Source organism: Trachemys scripta, chromosome 25, assembly GCF_013100865.1.
Source record: "Trachemys scripta elegans isolate TJP31775 chromosome 25, CAS_Tse_1.0, whole genome shotgun sequence".
NCBI lineage: Eukaryota > Metazoa > Chordata > Testudines > Emydidae > Trachemys > Trachemys scripta.
The window spans coordinates 6,284,464-6,298,700 of record NC_048322.1 but is presented as its reverse complement, the minus strand read 5'-3'; the positions used below and the strand labels follow the sequence as shown (position 1 = coordinate 6,298,700).

Below are 14,237 nucleotides of genomic sequence, written 5' to 3'. Positions count from 1 at the left end.
CCCGGTTTGTGCCAACAGGGGCCTGTGTGTGTGGGGGCCCTGGTTTGTGCCGACAGGGGGCTATGGGGGGGGGCAGCTTGTGCCGACGGGGGGCTACATGGGGGGGGCCTGGTTTGTGCCGACGGGGGGCTATGTGTTTGGGGCCCCAGTTTGTGTCGACAGGGAGGCTACGTGTGGGGGGGAGCCCGGTTTGTGCCGACGGGGGGCTGTGTGTGGGGGGCCTGGTTTGACGCACTCTCTCTGGAGCAGGAGGAAAAGGAAAGTGACGAGGATGACACCGAAGAACCCGACAGCACCACGGAGACGCCCCCCAGGTACGATGGGAGCATGGGGGTGGGGGGAGGGAATTGGGGTGCCCCCCTGCATACCCTGCCCTGCCTGCTCCTTTATCCTCTGGGCAGGAAGTGGGCCAGTGTTGGGGGGGCTGTGGGGGGCTGTGACCCCAGTATTGTCAGGTTGGGGGGCAGGGACCCCCAATATTGAAGGGGGGCTGCAGTCTTGTGTTTGGGGCAGTCTGTGGGGAGATGTGACCCAACATTTGCCTGGCGTTTGAGGGGATCGCATCGGAGGGGGCCTGACTCCCAGTTTTGGGGCGCTATAGGGAAGTAGGGGTGGGGAGGGACACGACCCATTGTTCGGGGCCAGTCGTGACCTCATTGTGTGGGGATCGCTCCACGCTCATTGCAGGAGGGATACGGGGCTTGGGGGTGGGGGAGCACTATCCCTGAGCTGGAAAGGGTGGGGGACAGAGGGAAGGGAGAGCCGGGGGACCCCTCCCCGCACCCCCATAAAGCCTCTCTCTCCCCAGCAGCAACGCGGACCAGAAATCCCACCAGATCATCAAATTCGGGACCAACATCGACCTGTCTGACGCCAAGCGGTGAGGGGGCGGGGTGGGGGGCAGGGAGGCGGGGGGAGGATCTGACCCCCACGCACCTGCCCGGCTCCTTTGGGGGCACGGGTGGGTGGGTTTGCAGAGCCCCCCTCTGACAGGCTGCCCCTAGGAAGAGAGGAGGACTGGGCTGGGCGGGGGGCACTCTGTGGCGGGGAAGGGGGACCCTTGGGGAGAGGGAACTTGGTGGGGGGGGGGTGAGGACGCTGTCTGACATTTCTCCCTCGCTGCCAGGTGGAAGCCTCAGCTGCAGGAGCTGCTGAAGCTACCGGCCTTCATGCGGGTCACGTCGACGGGCAACATGTTGAGTCACGTGGGTCACACCATCCTGGGCATGAACACGGTGCAGCTCTACATGAAAGTGCCAGGCAGCCGGACACCAGGTGAGTGTGGGGGCGGGGAGCGGAGGCTGGACCGGGTCGGAGTGTCCTGGAGGCGGGGGCGGGGGGGTCCGTCACCCCCTCCATCCCCTTAACATCCCCCCATCCCCTTAACTCTCCCCTTCCGTCCCCTTAATGCCCCCCCTCCATCCCCTTAACACCCACGGTCTCCTCACATCGTGCATTGCTCCCCCCCTTCAGGCCACCAGGAGAACAACAACTTCTGCTCCGTGAACATCAACATCGGGCCAGGCGACTGCGAGTGGTTCGCGGTGCACGAGCATTACTGGGAGACCATCAGCGCCTTCTGCGACAGGTCAGGGGCGGGGCCAGGGCCTTGGGGGCAGGGCATTACTGGGAGACCATCAGCGCCTTCTGCGACAGGTCAGGGGCGGGGCCAGGGTCTCGGGGGCAGGGCCAGGGCCACTGGGGCGGGGCATTACTGGGAGACCATCCGCACCTTCTGCACTGAGTGCAGGGGCCACAGGATTGGGGCCACAGTGCTGGGGGCGGAGCCATGGGGCTGTGCTGGTGACCCCTCCCTTCCGAGTCTCACCCCCTCACCCCCTCCGGCAGGCACGGCGTGGACTACTTGACGGGCTCCTGGTGGCCCATCCTGGAGGACCTGTACAAGTCGAACATCCCCGTGTACCGGTTCATCCAGCGCCCCGGGGACCTGGTGTGGATTAATGCAGGCACCGTGCACTGGGTGCAGGCCACGGGCTGGTGTAACAACATCGCCTGGAACGTCGGGCCCCTCACAGGTGCGGGCAGAGGGACCGGGGGGGCCCTCAGAGGGCGGGACATTGGTGGCTGCAGGGCCCAGGAGGAGGGTAGCAGAGTGGGCTGGGGTTCACACTGCGGGACAAGGAATCTGGAGCCCCCCCTTCACCAGGGCAGGCTCTCCCTGCCTCAAACCATCTGACGGGTGCAGACGAGCCCGTGGTTCGGACAGAGACGTCCCTTGGGGGAGGAGCTATTAACGGAGAGCTTCTATGTCCTAGTGAGGACGGAAAATGATCAAATGCAGGCAGCGTCTGATCAGAAATAGTCCTCTAAAAAAGAACCCCGTTCAATTACAGCGTGTAATGGCAGACAGCCAAAAGGAGACAGAAGTCTAAATAACATGATGGGTGACCTGGAGGGCCTCGTGTTAAAGGAGGCTACCAATATAACAGGCATCACAGAAACGTGGTGGAATGAGGATAATCAATGGGACACACTAAAACCAGGGGACAAAATCTATCGGAAGGACAGAACAGGTCGTGCTGGTGGGGGAGTGGTGCTAGATGTGAAAGAAAGCGTTGAATCAAATGAAGGAACAATTGTCAGTGAATTAAAATGTCCCATAGACACTCTGTGGATAGTAATTCCACACTTGAACAATAAGAATATAGCGGGAGGGAGATATTCCCCACCACCTGACCCACCAGGGGACAGGCAAGTCTTCATTTAGTCCTAAGTGGAGCACAGGATCTGGTGCAAGAGGTGAATATAGCAGGACTCTTTGGTAACAGTGACCATAATATAATTACATTTAACATCGCTGTGGAGGGGGAAACACCACAGCGGCCCCACACTGTAGCATTTAATTTCAGAAAGGGGAACTACATAAAACTGAGGAGGTTAGTGAAACAGAAATTAAAAGGTGCAGCGCCAAAAGTGAAATGCCTGCAAGTTGCATGGAAACTTTTTAAAGACACCGTAATAGAGGCTCAACTTAAACGTATACCCCACATTAAAAAACATAGCAAGAGGACCAAAAAAGTGCCACCATAGCTAAACAACAAAGGAAAAGAAGCCGTGAGAGGCAAAAAGGCTCCTTTACAAAGTGGAAGTTAAATCTTAGTGAGGAAAATAGAAAGGAGCATCAACGCTGGCAAGTGAAGTGTCCAAATACAATTAGGAAGCCAAAAAAGAATTTGAGGAACAGTTAGCCAATGACTCAAAAGTAATAGCAACATTTCTTTTAAGTACATCGGAAGCAGGAAGCCTGCTAAACAACCAGTGAGGCCACTGGACGATCGAGGTGCTAAAGGAGCACTCAAGGACGATAAGGCCATTGCGGAGAAACTAAATGAATTCTTTGCATCGGTCTTCACGGATGAGGATGTGAGGGAGATTCCCAATCCTGAGCCATTCTTTTTAGGTGACAAATCTGAGGAACTGTCCCAGATTGAGGTGTCATTACAGGAGGTTTTGGAACAAATCGATAAATTAAACAGCAATAAATCTCCAGGACCAGATGGTATCACCCAAGAGTTCTGAAGGAACTCAAATGTGAAATTGCAGAACTACTAACTGTCATCTGTGACCTATCATTTAAATTAGCTTCTGTCCCAGATGACTGGAGGAGAGCTAATGTGATGCCAATTTTTAAAAAGAGCTCCAGAGGTGATCCTGACAATTACAAGCCCGACTTCAGTACCCGGCAAACTGGTTGAAACTATAATAAAGAACAAAATTGTCAGACACATATGAACATAATTTGTCGAGGAAGAGTCAACCTGGTTTTAGTAAAGGGAAATCATGCCTCACCAATCTACTAGAATTCTTTGAGGGGGTCAACAAGCATGTGGACCAAGGGATCTAGTGTACTTAGATTTTCAGAAAACCCTTGACAAGGTCCCTCACCAAAGGCTCTTATGCAAAGTAAGCTGCCACGGGATAAGAGGGAAGGTTCTCTCATGGGTCGGTAACCGGTTAAAAGATAGGAAACAAAGGGCAGGAATAAATGGTCAGTTTTCAGAATGGAGAGAGGTAAATAGTGGGGCCCCCCATGGATCTGTTATGGGCACTGTCGTATTCAACATATTCATAAATGATCTGGAAAAAGGGGTAAACAGTGAGGTGGCAAAATTTGCAGATGATACAAAACTACTCAAGATAGTTAAGTCCCCAGCAGACTGCGAAGAGCCACAAAAGGATCTCTCAAAATTGCGTGACTGGGCAACAAAATGGCAGATGAAATTTCATGTTGATAAATGCAAAGTAATGCACATTGGAAAACATCATCCCAACTATACATATAAAGTGATGGGGTCTAAATTAGCTCTTTCCACTCAAGACCGAGATCTTGGAGTCACTGTGGACTCACAACCCTGGGTTTAGCAGGCCAATGCTCAAACCACTTAGCTATCCCCCCCTAAAAAAATGATTTTTGCCTCAGATCCCTAAGTGGCCCCCTCAAGGATTGAATGAAAATTCTTATAATATATGGAGATATACCTATCTCATAGAGCTGGAAGGGACCTTGAAAGGTCATCAAATCCAGCCCCCTGCCTTGGGGGGGAGGGATAGCTCAGTGGTTTGAGCATTGGCCTGCAAACCCAGGGTTGTGAGTTCAATCCTTGAGGAGCTATTTAGGGAACTGGGGTAAAAATCTGTCTGGGGATTGGTCCTGCTTTGAGCAGGCGGTTGGACTAGATGATCTCCTGAGGTCCCTTCCAACCCTGATAGTCTGTGTGGACAGTTCCCTGAAAACATCCACTCAGTGTGCAGCACCATCAAAAAAGCGAACCGAATGTTGGGACTCATAAGCAAAGGGGTAGATAATAAAGCACAAAATATCCTATATCCTCTATATAAATCCATGGTATGTCCACATAGAATCATAGAATATCAGGGTTGGAAGAGACCTCAGGAGGTCATCTAGTCCAACCCCCTGCTCAAAGCAGGACCAACATCAACTAAATCATCCCAGCCAGGGCTTTGTCAACCCAGGTCTTAGAGATTTTAAGGAAGGAGATTCCACCACCTCCCTAGGGAACCCTTTCCAGTACTTCACCACCCTCCTAGTGAAATAGTTTTTCCTAATATCCAACCTAGACCTTCCCCACTGCAACTTGAGACCATTGTTCCTTGTTCTGTCATCTGCCACCACTGAGAACAGTCTAGATCAATCCTCTTTTGAACCCCCCTTCAGGTAGTTGAAAGCAGCTATCAAATCCCCCCTCACTCTTCTCTTCTGCAGACTAAACAATCCCAGTTCCTTCAGCCTCTCCTCATAAGTCATGTGCTCCAGACCCCTAATCATTTTTGTTGCCCTCCACTGGACTCTTTCCAATTTTTCCACATCCTTCTTGTAGTGTGGGGCCCAAAACTGGACACAGTACTCCAGATGAGGCCTGACCAATGTCGAATAGAGGGGGATGATCACGTCCCTCGATCTGCTGGCAATTCCCCTACTTATACAGACCAAAATGCCATTAGCCATCTTGGCAACAAGGGCACACTGCTGACTCATATCCAGCTTCTCGTCCACTGTAACCCCTAGGTCCTTTTCTACAGAACTGCTGCCTAGCCACTCGGTCCCTAGTCTGTAACAGTGCATGGGATTCTTCCGTCCTAAGTGCAGGACTCTGCACTTGTCCTTGTTGAACCTCCTCAGGTTTCTTTTGGCCCAATCCTCCAATTTGTCTAGGTCCCTCTGGACCAAATCCCTACCCTCCAGCATATCTACCTCTGCCCCCAGCTTAGTGTCATCTGCAAACTTGCTGAGGGTGCAATCCATCCCATCACCCAGATCATTAATCAAGATGTTGAACAAAACTGGTCCCAGGACTGACCCCTGGGGCATTCCGCTTGATACCAGCTGCCAACTAGACATGGAGCCATTGATCACTACCCGTTGAGCCCGACAATCTAGCCAGCTTTCTATCCACCTTATAGTCCATTCATCCAGCCCATTCTTCTTTAACTTGGCGGCAAGAATACTGCAGGAGACCGTATCAAAGGCTTTGCTAAAGTCAAGGAATAACACGTCCACTGCTTTCCCCTCATCCGCAGAGCCAGTTATCTCCTCACAGAAGGCAATTAGGTTAGTCAGGCATGACTTGCCTTTGGTGAATCCATGCTGATTGTTCCTGATCACTTTCCTCTCCTCTAAGTGCTTCAGAATTGATTCCTTGAGGACCTGCTCCATGATTTTTCCAGGGACATCCTGAATACTGCGTGTAGATGTGGTTGCCCCATCTCAAAAAAGAGATATTGGAATTGGAAAAGGTTCAGAAAAGGTCAACAAAAATGATTAGGGGCATGAAACTGCTGCCATATGGGAGAGATTAATAAGACTGGGACTTTTCAGCTTGGAAAAGAGATGACTAAGGGGGGATATGACAGAGGGCTATAAAATCATTACTGGCATAGAGAAAGTAGATAAGGAAGTGTTGTTTACTACTTCTCATAACACAAGAACTAGGGGTCATCCACTGAAATTAATAGGCAGCAGGTTTAAAACAAACCAAAGGAAGTATTTCTTCACACAATGCACAGTCAACCTGGGAAACTCCTCGCCGGAGAATGTTGTGAAGGCCAAGACTATAACAGGGTTCAAAAAAGAACTCGAGAAGTTCATGGAGGGCAGGTTCATCATTGGCTATTAGCCAGGATGGGCAGGGATGATGTCCCTAGCTTCTGTTTGACAGAAGCTGGGAATGGGTGACAGGGGATGGATCACTTGATGATTCCCTGTTCTGTTCATTCCCTCTGGGGCATCTGATATTGGCCGCTGTCGGTGGACAGGATACTGGGCTACATGGACCTTTGGTCTGACCCAGTCTGGCTGTTCTTATGTTCTTGTCTCATGTATTTGGCTCCACCAAGTGGCAGAAATGCGTACTGCAGCCTCAGGAAGGTACTGGTGAGTTCAGGGGAGCAGGGAATGGGACACGGGGCCTGTCCCCTCTAGGGGGCGCCAGCTCCCGTCCGGCCCCAGGACAGGGACTAGCTGGCTGCAGGGAGGACGGAGAACGGGGCACGGGGCCTGTCCCCCCCAGGGCTGCGGGTGTGTCTGGGGTGGAATTTTGCCGGACGCTGCCTCACCCTCTCCCCCTCCCGCAGCCTATCAATACCAGCTGGCCCTGGAGCGCTACGAGTGGAACGAGGTGAAGAACGTGAAATCCATTGTGCCCATGATCCACGTCTCGTGGAACGTCGCCCGGACGGTCAAGATCAGCGACCCCGACCTCTACAAGATGATCAAGTGAGCGGCGCCCCTGTGACTCCTCCCCACCTTGCCCTACCTCGTGCCCTGTGAGCCTGGCTGGTGGGCTTGGCAGGGTCCCCCTAGAAATTGGAGTGGGAGTTACCACCCCATTGAGATGCATGGGGCAGCTCCCCCCCGCTCAGAGAAATAAGCTCAGGCTCTCTGCAGACTCAGGCAGCATCAGCAACACTTAGGGCAGCTCTCCCCTCTGAGAACTCGCCCGCGTCTCGCTCCCTCTCCGTCCCACTCACTCACTCCCTGTCTTATCTCCCTGCCAGGTATTGCCTCATGCAGTCCATCAAGCACTGCCAGGTGCTGCGGGAGACCCTGGTGCGTTCGGGGAAGAAGATCGCCTACCAGGGCCGGGTGAAAGACGAGCCGGCGTACTATTGCAACGAGTGTGACGTGAGTGCCGGGGCTGCGAGGGGGGGTCCCCCTGCAGCCGCTAGCTACTGGCCAGCTCCTCTAGCACCCGCAGGGCACTAGAGGTTGCTGTGTTGCCAGATTTCCCGTCCTTCGGCCGAGACAGCCACACCCCTCGGCCTCGAGGGCTGGCGACCCGGCCCAACCCGCACCTGAGGGCGTCCCTTCTGCTTCCAAATCTTCAACCTGCCGCTTCAGTCGGAGATGGGATCTGCCGTCCCTGAACTGTTGGGCAGAGTTACTATCTGGCTGCGCCTCCTCTCAGAGGTGGCCGCAGCAGAGACCTAGATGGATTCCGCTGTGACAGGGTTTATGGTTAATAAAATCCACGGTTAAGGAAAGACACCTTTGTGGGCAGCAGGGAATACAACATCCCAGTTTGAGCTCTGTGCATGAGATTTGTTTACTCTGTAAAATGCCTCCTGTCCCACATCCAGTTTGGGATTTCGTTGCGGCGTCAACCTCGTCCGCACTAAGAGACGGGTCCATAATGGGCTAAAAGCCAGAAACAGTGAGTATGAAACGCGGTTTGTTTAAAAGAGAGAGAGAAAAGGGCAGGTCGCGATTTTTGGATACCCTGGGCACGTGGCTGCAAACCCGTTGCTTTTGAAAAAGGAAGAGATGGATCGTAATCACGGGTGAAGATGGCGGAACGGCTCGGCCGGATAGGGGAAAAACGGAGCAACGACAAAACGTGGTGCGAACGACTCAGCGAAATGCAGAAGAGGAACATGACGAGAGGGACTCGACGAAACGGGGCAAAACCGGATTAGCGACTTGGCTAAAATTGGTGGAAACAGATTAGCGAGGAGTCTGTCTACATGGGAAGGAAATGGATTACTGACTCGTCGTAAGGGGGAGAAAATGGAGTCGAGATTTGGCTAGAGGTGGTGTGAAAGAATTTAGCCGAACGGCACAAACAGGATGCAGACGGATCAGCGACTCGTCAGAATGGGGGGCAGAGTGGCTAGTGACTTGGTTAACGTAGGTGGATTAGCAATTAAACAGGCCAAAAACGGATTCGTCCTTTGGCTAAATGGGATGAGCACGGATTAGCCAAGCGGCTACATGTGCTGAATCTGGTCAGCGTGGCATAAATTGATTGGTGACCCAGCTGAACAAGGTTTAAATGGATTGGTGACTCCACAGAACGGGACACAGAGAGTTAGTGACGCGGTGAAATGCTGTGCTGACTGATAAGCAACCCGGTCAGACACGGCGTAAACGGTTTAGCGACTCGGGTAATTGGGGTGCCGGTGGATTAGCCACTCAAGGCAAAGCCACACAGGTGGATTCGCGACCTGGCTAACCATGGCAGGAATGGATTAGCCGCGTGGCGACCCGCCATGCAGACAGGTGAGTGGTTTGGCTACACACGGCAGAACTGGCTACACACTGTGCGGCCACACCGGGAGAAGACGGATGAGCAACTGGGCTAAACGTGGTGCAGATGAATCGGCGACGGGTGAAGAGGGATGAACTGAGAGAAGAGGAGGAGGACCGGGCGCTTGGTGTCCAGAGAAGGGGATGCCGGAGCCCCGGATGGGATCGGAGACGGCCGTCAGCAGCCAGGGCCGGCCGCAGAGCCAGTCTCGGGGGAAGAAGCGGCTGGCCGGCTCTTAAATGCAGCCCAGCTTATGTGACGTGGCTCGCCCTGCCAGGGATCCCTGGGGACCCTCCGTGGGGCTCGGCATCGAGGGAGAGCCCCTGGCTCCAGAGACCTGACACCCGCAGAGCACGGACTAGTGTGCAAAGCATCTGGCACCGTCGCTGTGTGACCACACTGTCTCATGTGCCTCTTAAAGCACCAGGGCAGGACCCAGGACTCCTGGGTTCTCTCCCCGGCTCTGGGAGGAGAGTGGGGGCTGGTGGTTAGAGCAGGGGGGCTGGGAACCAGGACTCCTGGGTTCCGCTCCTGGCTCAGGGAGGGCCTGTACCCGTAACCGCGGTGGCTATGAATGCACCTTTGCAAAGCGTACAAATAAAGCTCTCTCCCCCGACGCTGCGCCGGCTGCTTCTCTTGTTAGTGCCCCAATCACCACCATGATCCAGGCCACCCAGCCTGAGCCCCACGGCCTCTGATGGGGTCGGGGACTGCGCACTGGAGGGAGCGGGGTTTGTGGACTGGCTCTAATACGTTCATTAACACAGCAAAGGATGTGGAGGGCTGGGAGCCAGGAGCCAGGACACCTGGGTTCTCTCCCCGGCTCTGGGAGAGGAGTGGGGGTTGGTGGGTTAGAGCAGGGGGGGCTGGGAGCCAGGATGCCTGGGTTCCATTTCTTGCTCTACCCTGCTCCCAGTTTCCATTAGGGTGGTGGCCTGGTGCCACGCCACTCTCCTCTCCGACAGGCGCGGTCCAGCCAGCAGCCAGCAGGGGGAGCTCATGCCCGTATGTCCCGCTCCTGCAGGTGGAGGTGTTCAATATCCTGTTCGTGACGAGCGAGAATGGCAGCAAGAACACGTATCTGGTGCACTGCGAGGACTGCGCCCGCCAGCGCAGCACCGCACTGCACGGCGTGGTGGTGTTGGAGCAGTACAAGACGGAGGAGCTGATGCAGATCTACGACAGCTTCACCCTGGTGAGGGGCAGGGGGTGCTGTGGGGCAGGGAGCGGGGGAGGCGCTAGGGAGCGCTGTGGGAGCAAGGAGCGGGGCGGGGGGCTCAGCAGAGGGCGCTCTCCCCTGGCAGGGCAGGACTGGCCCCAGGGTGGTGCTAGGGGGCGCTGTGGGGCAGGGAGCAGGGCAGGGGGCTCAGTAGGGGGTGCTCTCCCCTGGCAGGGCTGGCCCCAGGGCGGCGCTAGGGGGCACTGGGCTGCAGGGTGCACATTTTCCCAGTTGGGGTCCCTTTTTCCCTGGTGACTCACTGGAACGTTACCCAGGAGTAAACATAAAGGGAAGGGAAGGTGAGGTGAGGTGTGGGAGGGATAGCTCAGTGGTTTGAGAATTGGACTGCTAAACCCAGAGTTGTGAGTTCAGTCCTCGAGGGGGCCACTTAGGGATCTGGGGCAAAAATCAGTACTTGGTCCTGCTAGTGAAGGCAGGGGGCTGGAGTCAATGACCTTTTGAGAGCCCTTCCAGTTCTAGGAGATAGATAGATAGGTATTGCAGGGAGGGAGTGCCCTGCTCCCACCCACAGGACTCCTGGGTCCCATTAACCCTTTCTTTCCTTCCCACCTGCAGGCTGGATCCCCCAGCTCCAGATGAGCCAGACCTCGCCCAGGTACTTCCTGGGCAGAGACAGGAATCAGCTCCCCCTTCCCCGGTGTGCCCTGCCCCACTGGGGAAAGGAGGGGACATCTCGCACTGCCCGTCCCAGTGGCCAATCGCAGACAAGCTCTTGTTTACACCGGAACCGCTCCGGCCCAATCAGCTTTGCTGTTGAAACGAGGGGGAGGGGGCGGAGCCCCAGAAGCAGCCAATCTCCTGCGTGATCCGAGGAGCCAATCCGCAAGCAGCCTGTGAATACAGAAACTCAAACAAATGAACTTTTTAATTTATTCTTGAAAATGACCTTTGGGGGGGATGGGGAAACTTTTTAAAAAAAATATTTTTTTTTTTTTTTTTTTTTGGAAAATAATAAAAACCACAAAAAAAAAGAAGAAGAGAAAATCCCGCCCAGGAAACAGGAAAAGGACAAACGTGGATCCTGGGCAGCTCGGCGGGGCTGGCGGAGCCCTCCGGGCGGTTCCCTGACAGACACACGCCGGCCTTCAACTGGGGACAGGAGATCGGCCGCACGCAGGAGAACACGGACTGGAGCTCAGCCAGAATCTCTTGGAGCATTAACTCGTTCGTTTTGCAGAAGCGGGGCGGGTGGCGGGGTGGGGGGCCAAGAAACCGGCAGCAGCGGGGAAAGGGGGTTGGGTTGTTTTTTTTTTTTTTTTTTTGTCGTCTTTTTACATTTTTCTTGTCAGCAAATTAAGCAAAAAAAAAAAACAACCAACAAAAAAACACAACCAACCACCAACAAAAAAAAATACGGGTTTTTTATGCAGGAATTTCCCTTTGTTTCCTCTTTGTGCGTTTGTGGCCGTGGGAGATTGTACATTGGTTTATATATATATTGGCGCGGGGCGGGCGGTTTGCGTGGGTGTGCGTGGTTTGATACTCACTCTTCTTTGCTTTCTGGTATCCTGGCCGCTTGGTTTGGGAGTCTTTTTATTCGATGTGTTCCTGGCTTGCTTTTTTTTTCTCTTCTGAACTCATGTGAAGGAGCCAATTCCCGCCGGCTTGGGTCTCCGATTGTGCGAACGATGGTGCAAAGGGGGAGCGAGGAACCGTGCTCGGATTCCAGCCCCGTGCGCAGGACTTCGCGGGAACCCTGCGCCCGGGAGCTGCCTTCCCCTGGGTTAAGCGTTTCGTACAATCGCAGCCGTGATTTACACTTCTCTCAGGTCACCCACAGAAACTGAGCCAGGACGGCAGGACAGAAATCTGCCTTAACTCCCCCCGCCGGCCAGGTTTCGCCTCTCCACTTCTCACTTGTTTTGAAACCAGAAACACGTCGGGTGCTTCTTCTTTTTTGTTTTTTTTTACCTCCAGGCCTCAGATTTTTGCAATTTGTAAATTGTCCTCTGTTGTTGTGTATTTTTTTTTTATTTATACATCATTTTTGTAATGATTTCTCTATTTATTGGTTGCTATTGAGGGGTTGATTTGAGCATTCGGGGGTTGGTTTTTAAATGTCCTTTTTTTTTTTTTTTTTTTTAATCGTGTGTATTTGTCTCTCGCTGGAATTTTTTCGTTCGGTTTTTTTTGTTTTTTAATGTTAAGCTCGGCCCGTCCCCGGCATTGTGAGACGGGGTTTTTTGTTCAGTCTTTTGCCTCTTTTCATGGTGCTGAATTCCATAATCACTGTGCGATCGGGACTTCTGTTCATTTCCTTTTGAGGAATCTTGTCCCTTTTCCCCTCCCCTTGTAGAAAATCCCCCCTCCTATCCCAGCATCTCGCCAACACACTGAACGAAACAAGCGGAAGTCTGGGTCCTCCTGGATTATACTGTACTGTAAGGCGACAAAGGAAAAAAAAATCTTATTTTGTAAATGTAAAAAAGATTAAATTAACTCACAGAGATACAGAAAAGGCCTCTTTGCTTTTTGTTCCGAACGGGATGGCGAGTTTCTTCATTGACGCTCCAAAGCTCAGGATCTGGGCGATAAGTCTCTGGGCTGTGACGTGGTCTTCGCTGTCTCTTGGTGGCTTCAAATCAAACATTTCCCGGAAGATGCTTGGCCAAACCCTACCAATGAATCTATGAATCCACTTCACAGCTGAGAACGGCGCTGGGCCCAGTGGAAAAAAGTGGTGATGGGGGCGGAGAAGAAGCCACAGAAAGGATCCCAGGGCTCCATCCCTGGAGTATCTCCAGGGGGGACCATGGTTACGTGGGGAGGAAATCCTGGGCGATCAGAGGGGACGATCAAGTGGATCTTCTGATCTGAAACTACCCTGGCATTATTAAAGCAATAACTGCCCATGACAGCCATAAGAACATAAGTTCAGCCACATTGGGTCAGATCAAAGGTCCAGTGGCCAATGCCAGGTGCCCCAGAGGGAGTGAACAGAACAGGGAACCATCAAGTGATCCATCCCCTTTCGCCCATTCCCGGCATCTGGCAAGCAGAGGCTAGGGACACCATCCCTGCCCAGCCTGGCTAATGGCCATTGATGGACCCATTCTCCATGAACTTCTCTAGTTCTTTTTTGACCCGTTATAGTTTTGGCCTTCGCAACATCCTCTGGTGAGGAGTTCCACAGGTTGACTGTGCGTTGTGTGAAGAAATACTTCCTTTTGTTTGTTTTCAATCTGCTGCCTATTCATTTCATTTGATGACCCCTCGTTCTTGTGTTATGAGGAGGAAATAACACTTCCTTATTTACTTTCTCCACACCTGTCATGATTTTACAGACCTCAATCATATCCCCCCTTAGTCGTCTCTTTTCCAAGCTGAAAAGTCCCAGTCTTACTCATCTCTCCTCATGCGGAAGCCGTTCCAGACCCTAATAATTTTTGTTGACCTTTTCTGAACCTTTTCCAATTCCAATATATCTTGTTTGAGATGGGGCAACCACATCTGCACACAGTATTCAAGGTGTGGGTGTCCCATGGATTTATATAGAGGCAATAGGATATTTTCTGCCTTATTATCTATCCCTTTCCTAATGATTCCCAACGTTCTGTTCGCTTTTTTGATGCTGCACACTGAGCGGATGTTTTCAGAGAACTATCCGCAGTGACTCCAAGATCTCTCTTGAGCGGACACAGGTCAGTGCCAGACTCCGCCTGAGCCTTCGTGGGTCAAGCGGTTTTCCTGTGTGGGTCCCTCCCCCTGCACACAACACTACTCATAGAAAACAAAGTAACTTTATTTTTAGTTGGTATAGCAGGGCTAGCAGGGGCTGTGGGTCGGGAGTGAGGGGCTGGGAGGGGGCAGGGCAGGGCTAGCAGGGGCTGTGGGTCGGGAGTGAGGGACACCGGCAGAGCTGGGGGGCAGGGCTGGGCTGCAGGTTGGGAGTGAGGGGCTGGGAGGGGGCAGGGCTGGGCTGGCAGGGGCTG

General features: G+C 53.2%; 1 protein-coding gene across 1 annotated transcript in view; it reads left to right on the top strand.

Annotated features, from left to right (window-relative positions):
* The window catches only part of KDM6B (lysine demethylase 6B), a gene marked incomplete at its 5' end in the record, with an annotated part of 13,262 nt that extends 499 nt beyond the window's left edge, over positions 1-12,763 (top strand). The window contains 9 exon segments of the mRNA XM_034757088.1: positions 250-314; positions 809-880; positions 1,127-1,275; positions 1,474-1,588; positions 1,849-2,036; positions 7,114-7,255; positions 7,537-7,663; positions 10,090-10,260; positions 10,861-12,763. Coding sequence (XP_034612979.1) covers positions 250-314; positions 809-880; positions 1,127-1,275; positions 1,474-1,588; positions 1,849-2,036; positions 7,114-7,255; positions 7,537-7,663; positions 10,090-10,260; positions 10,861-10,884 — 1,053 coding nt within the window.
* Positions 12,764-14,237: the final 1,474 nt, after the last annotated feature.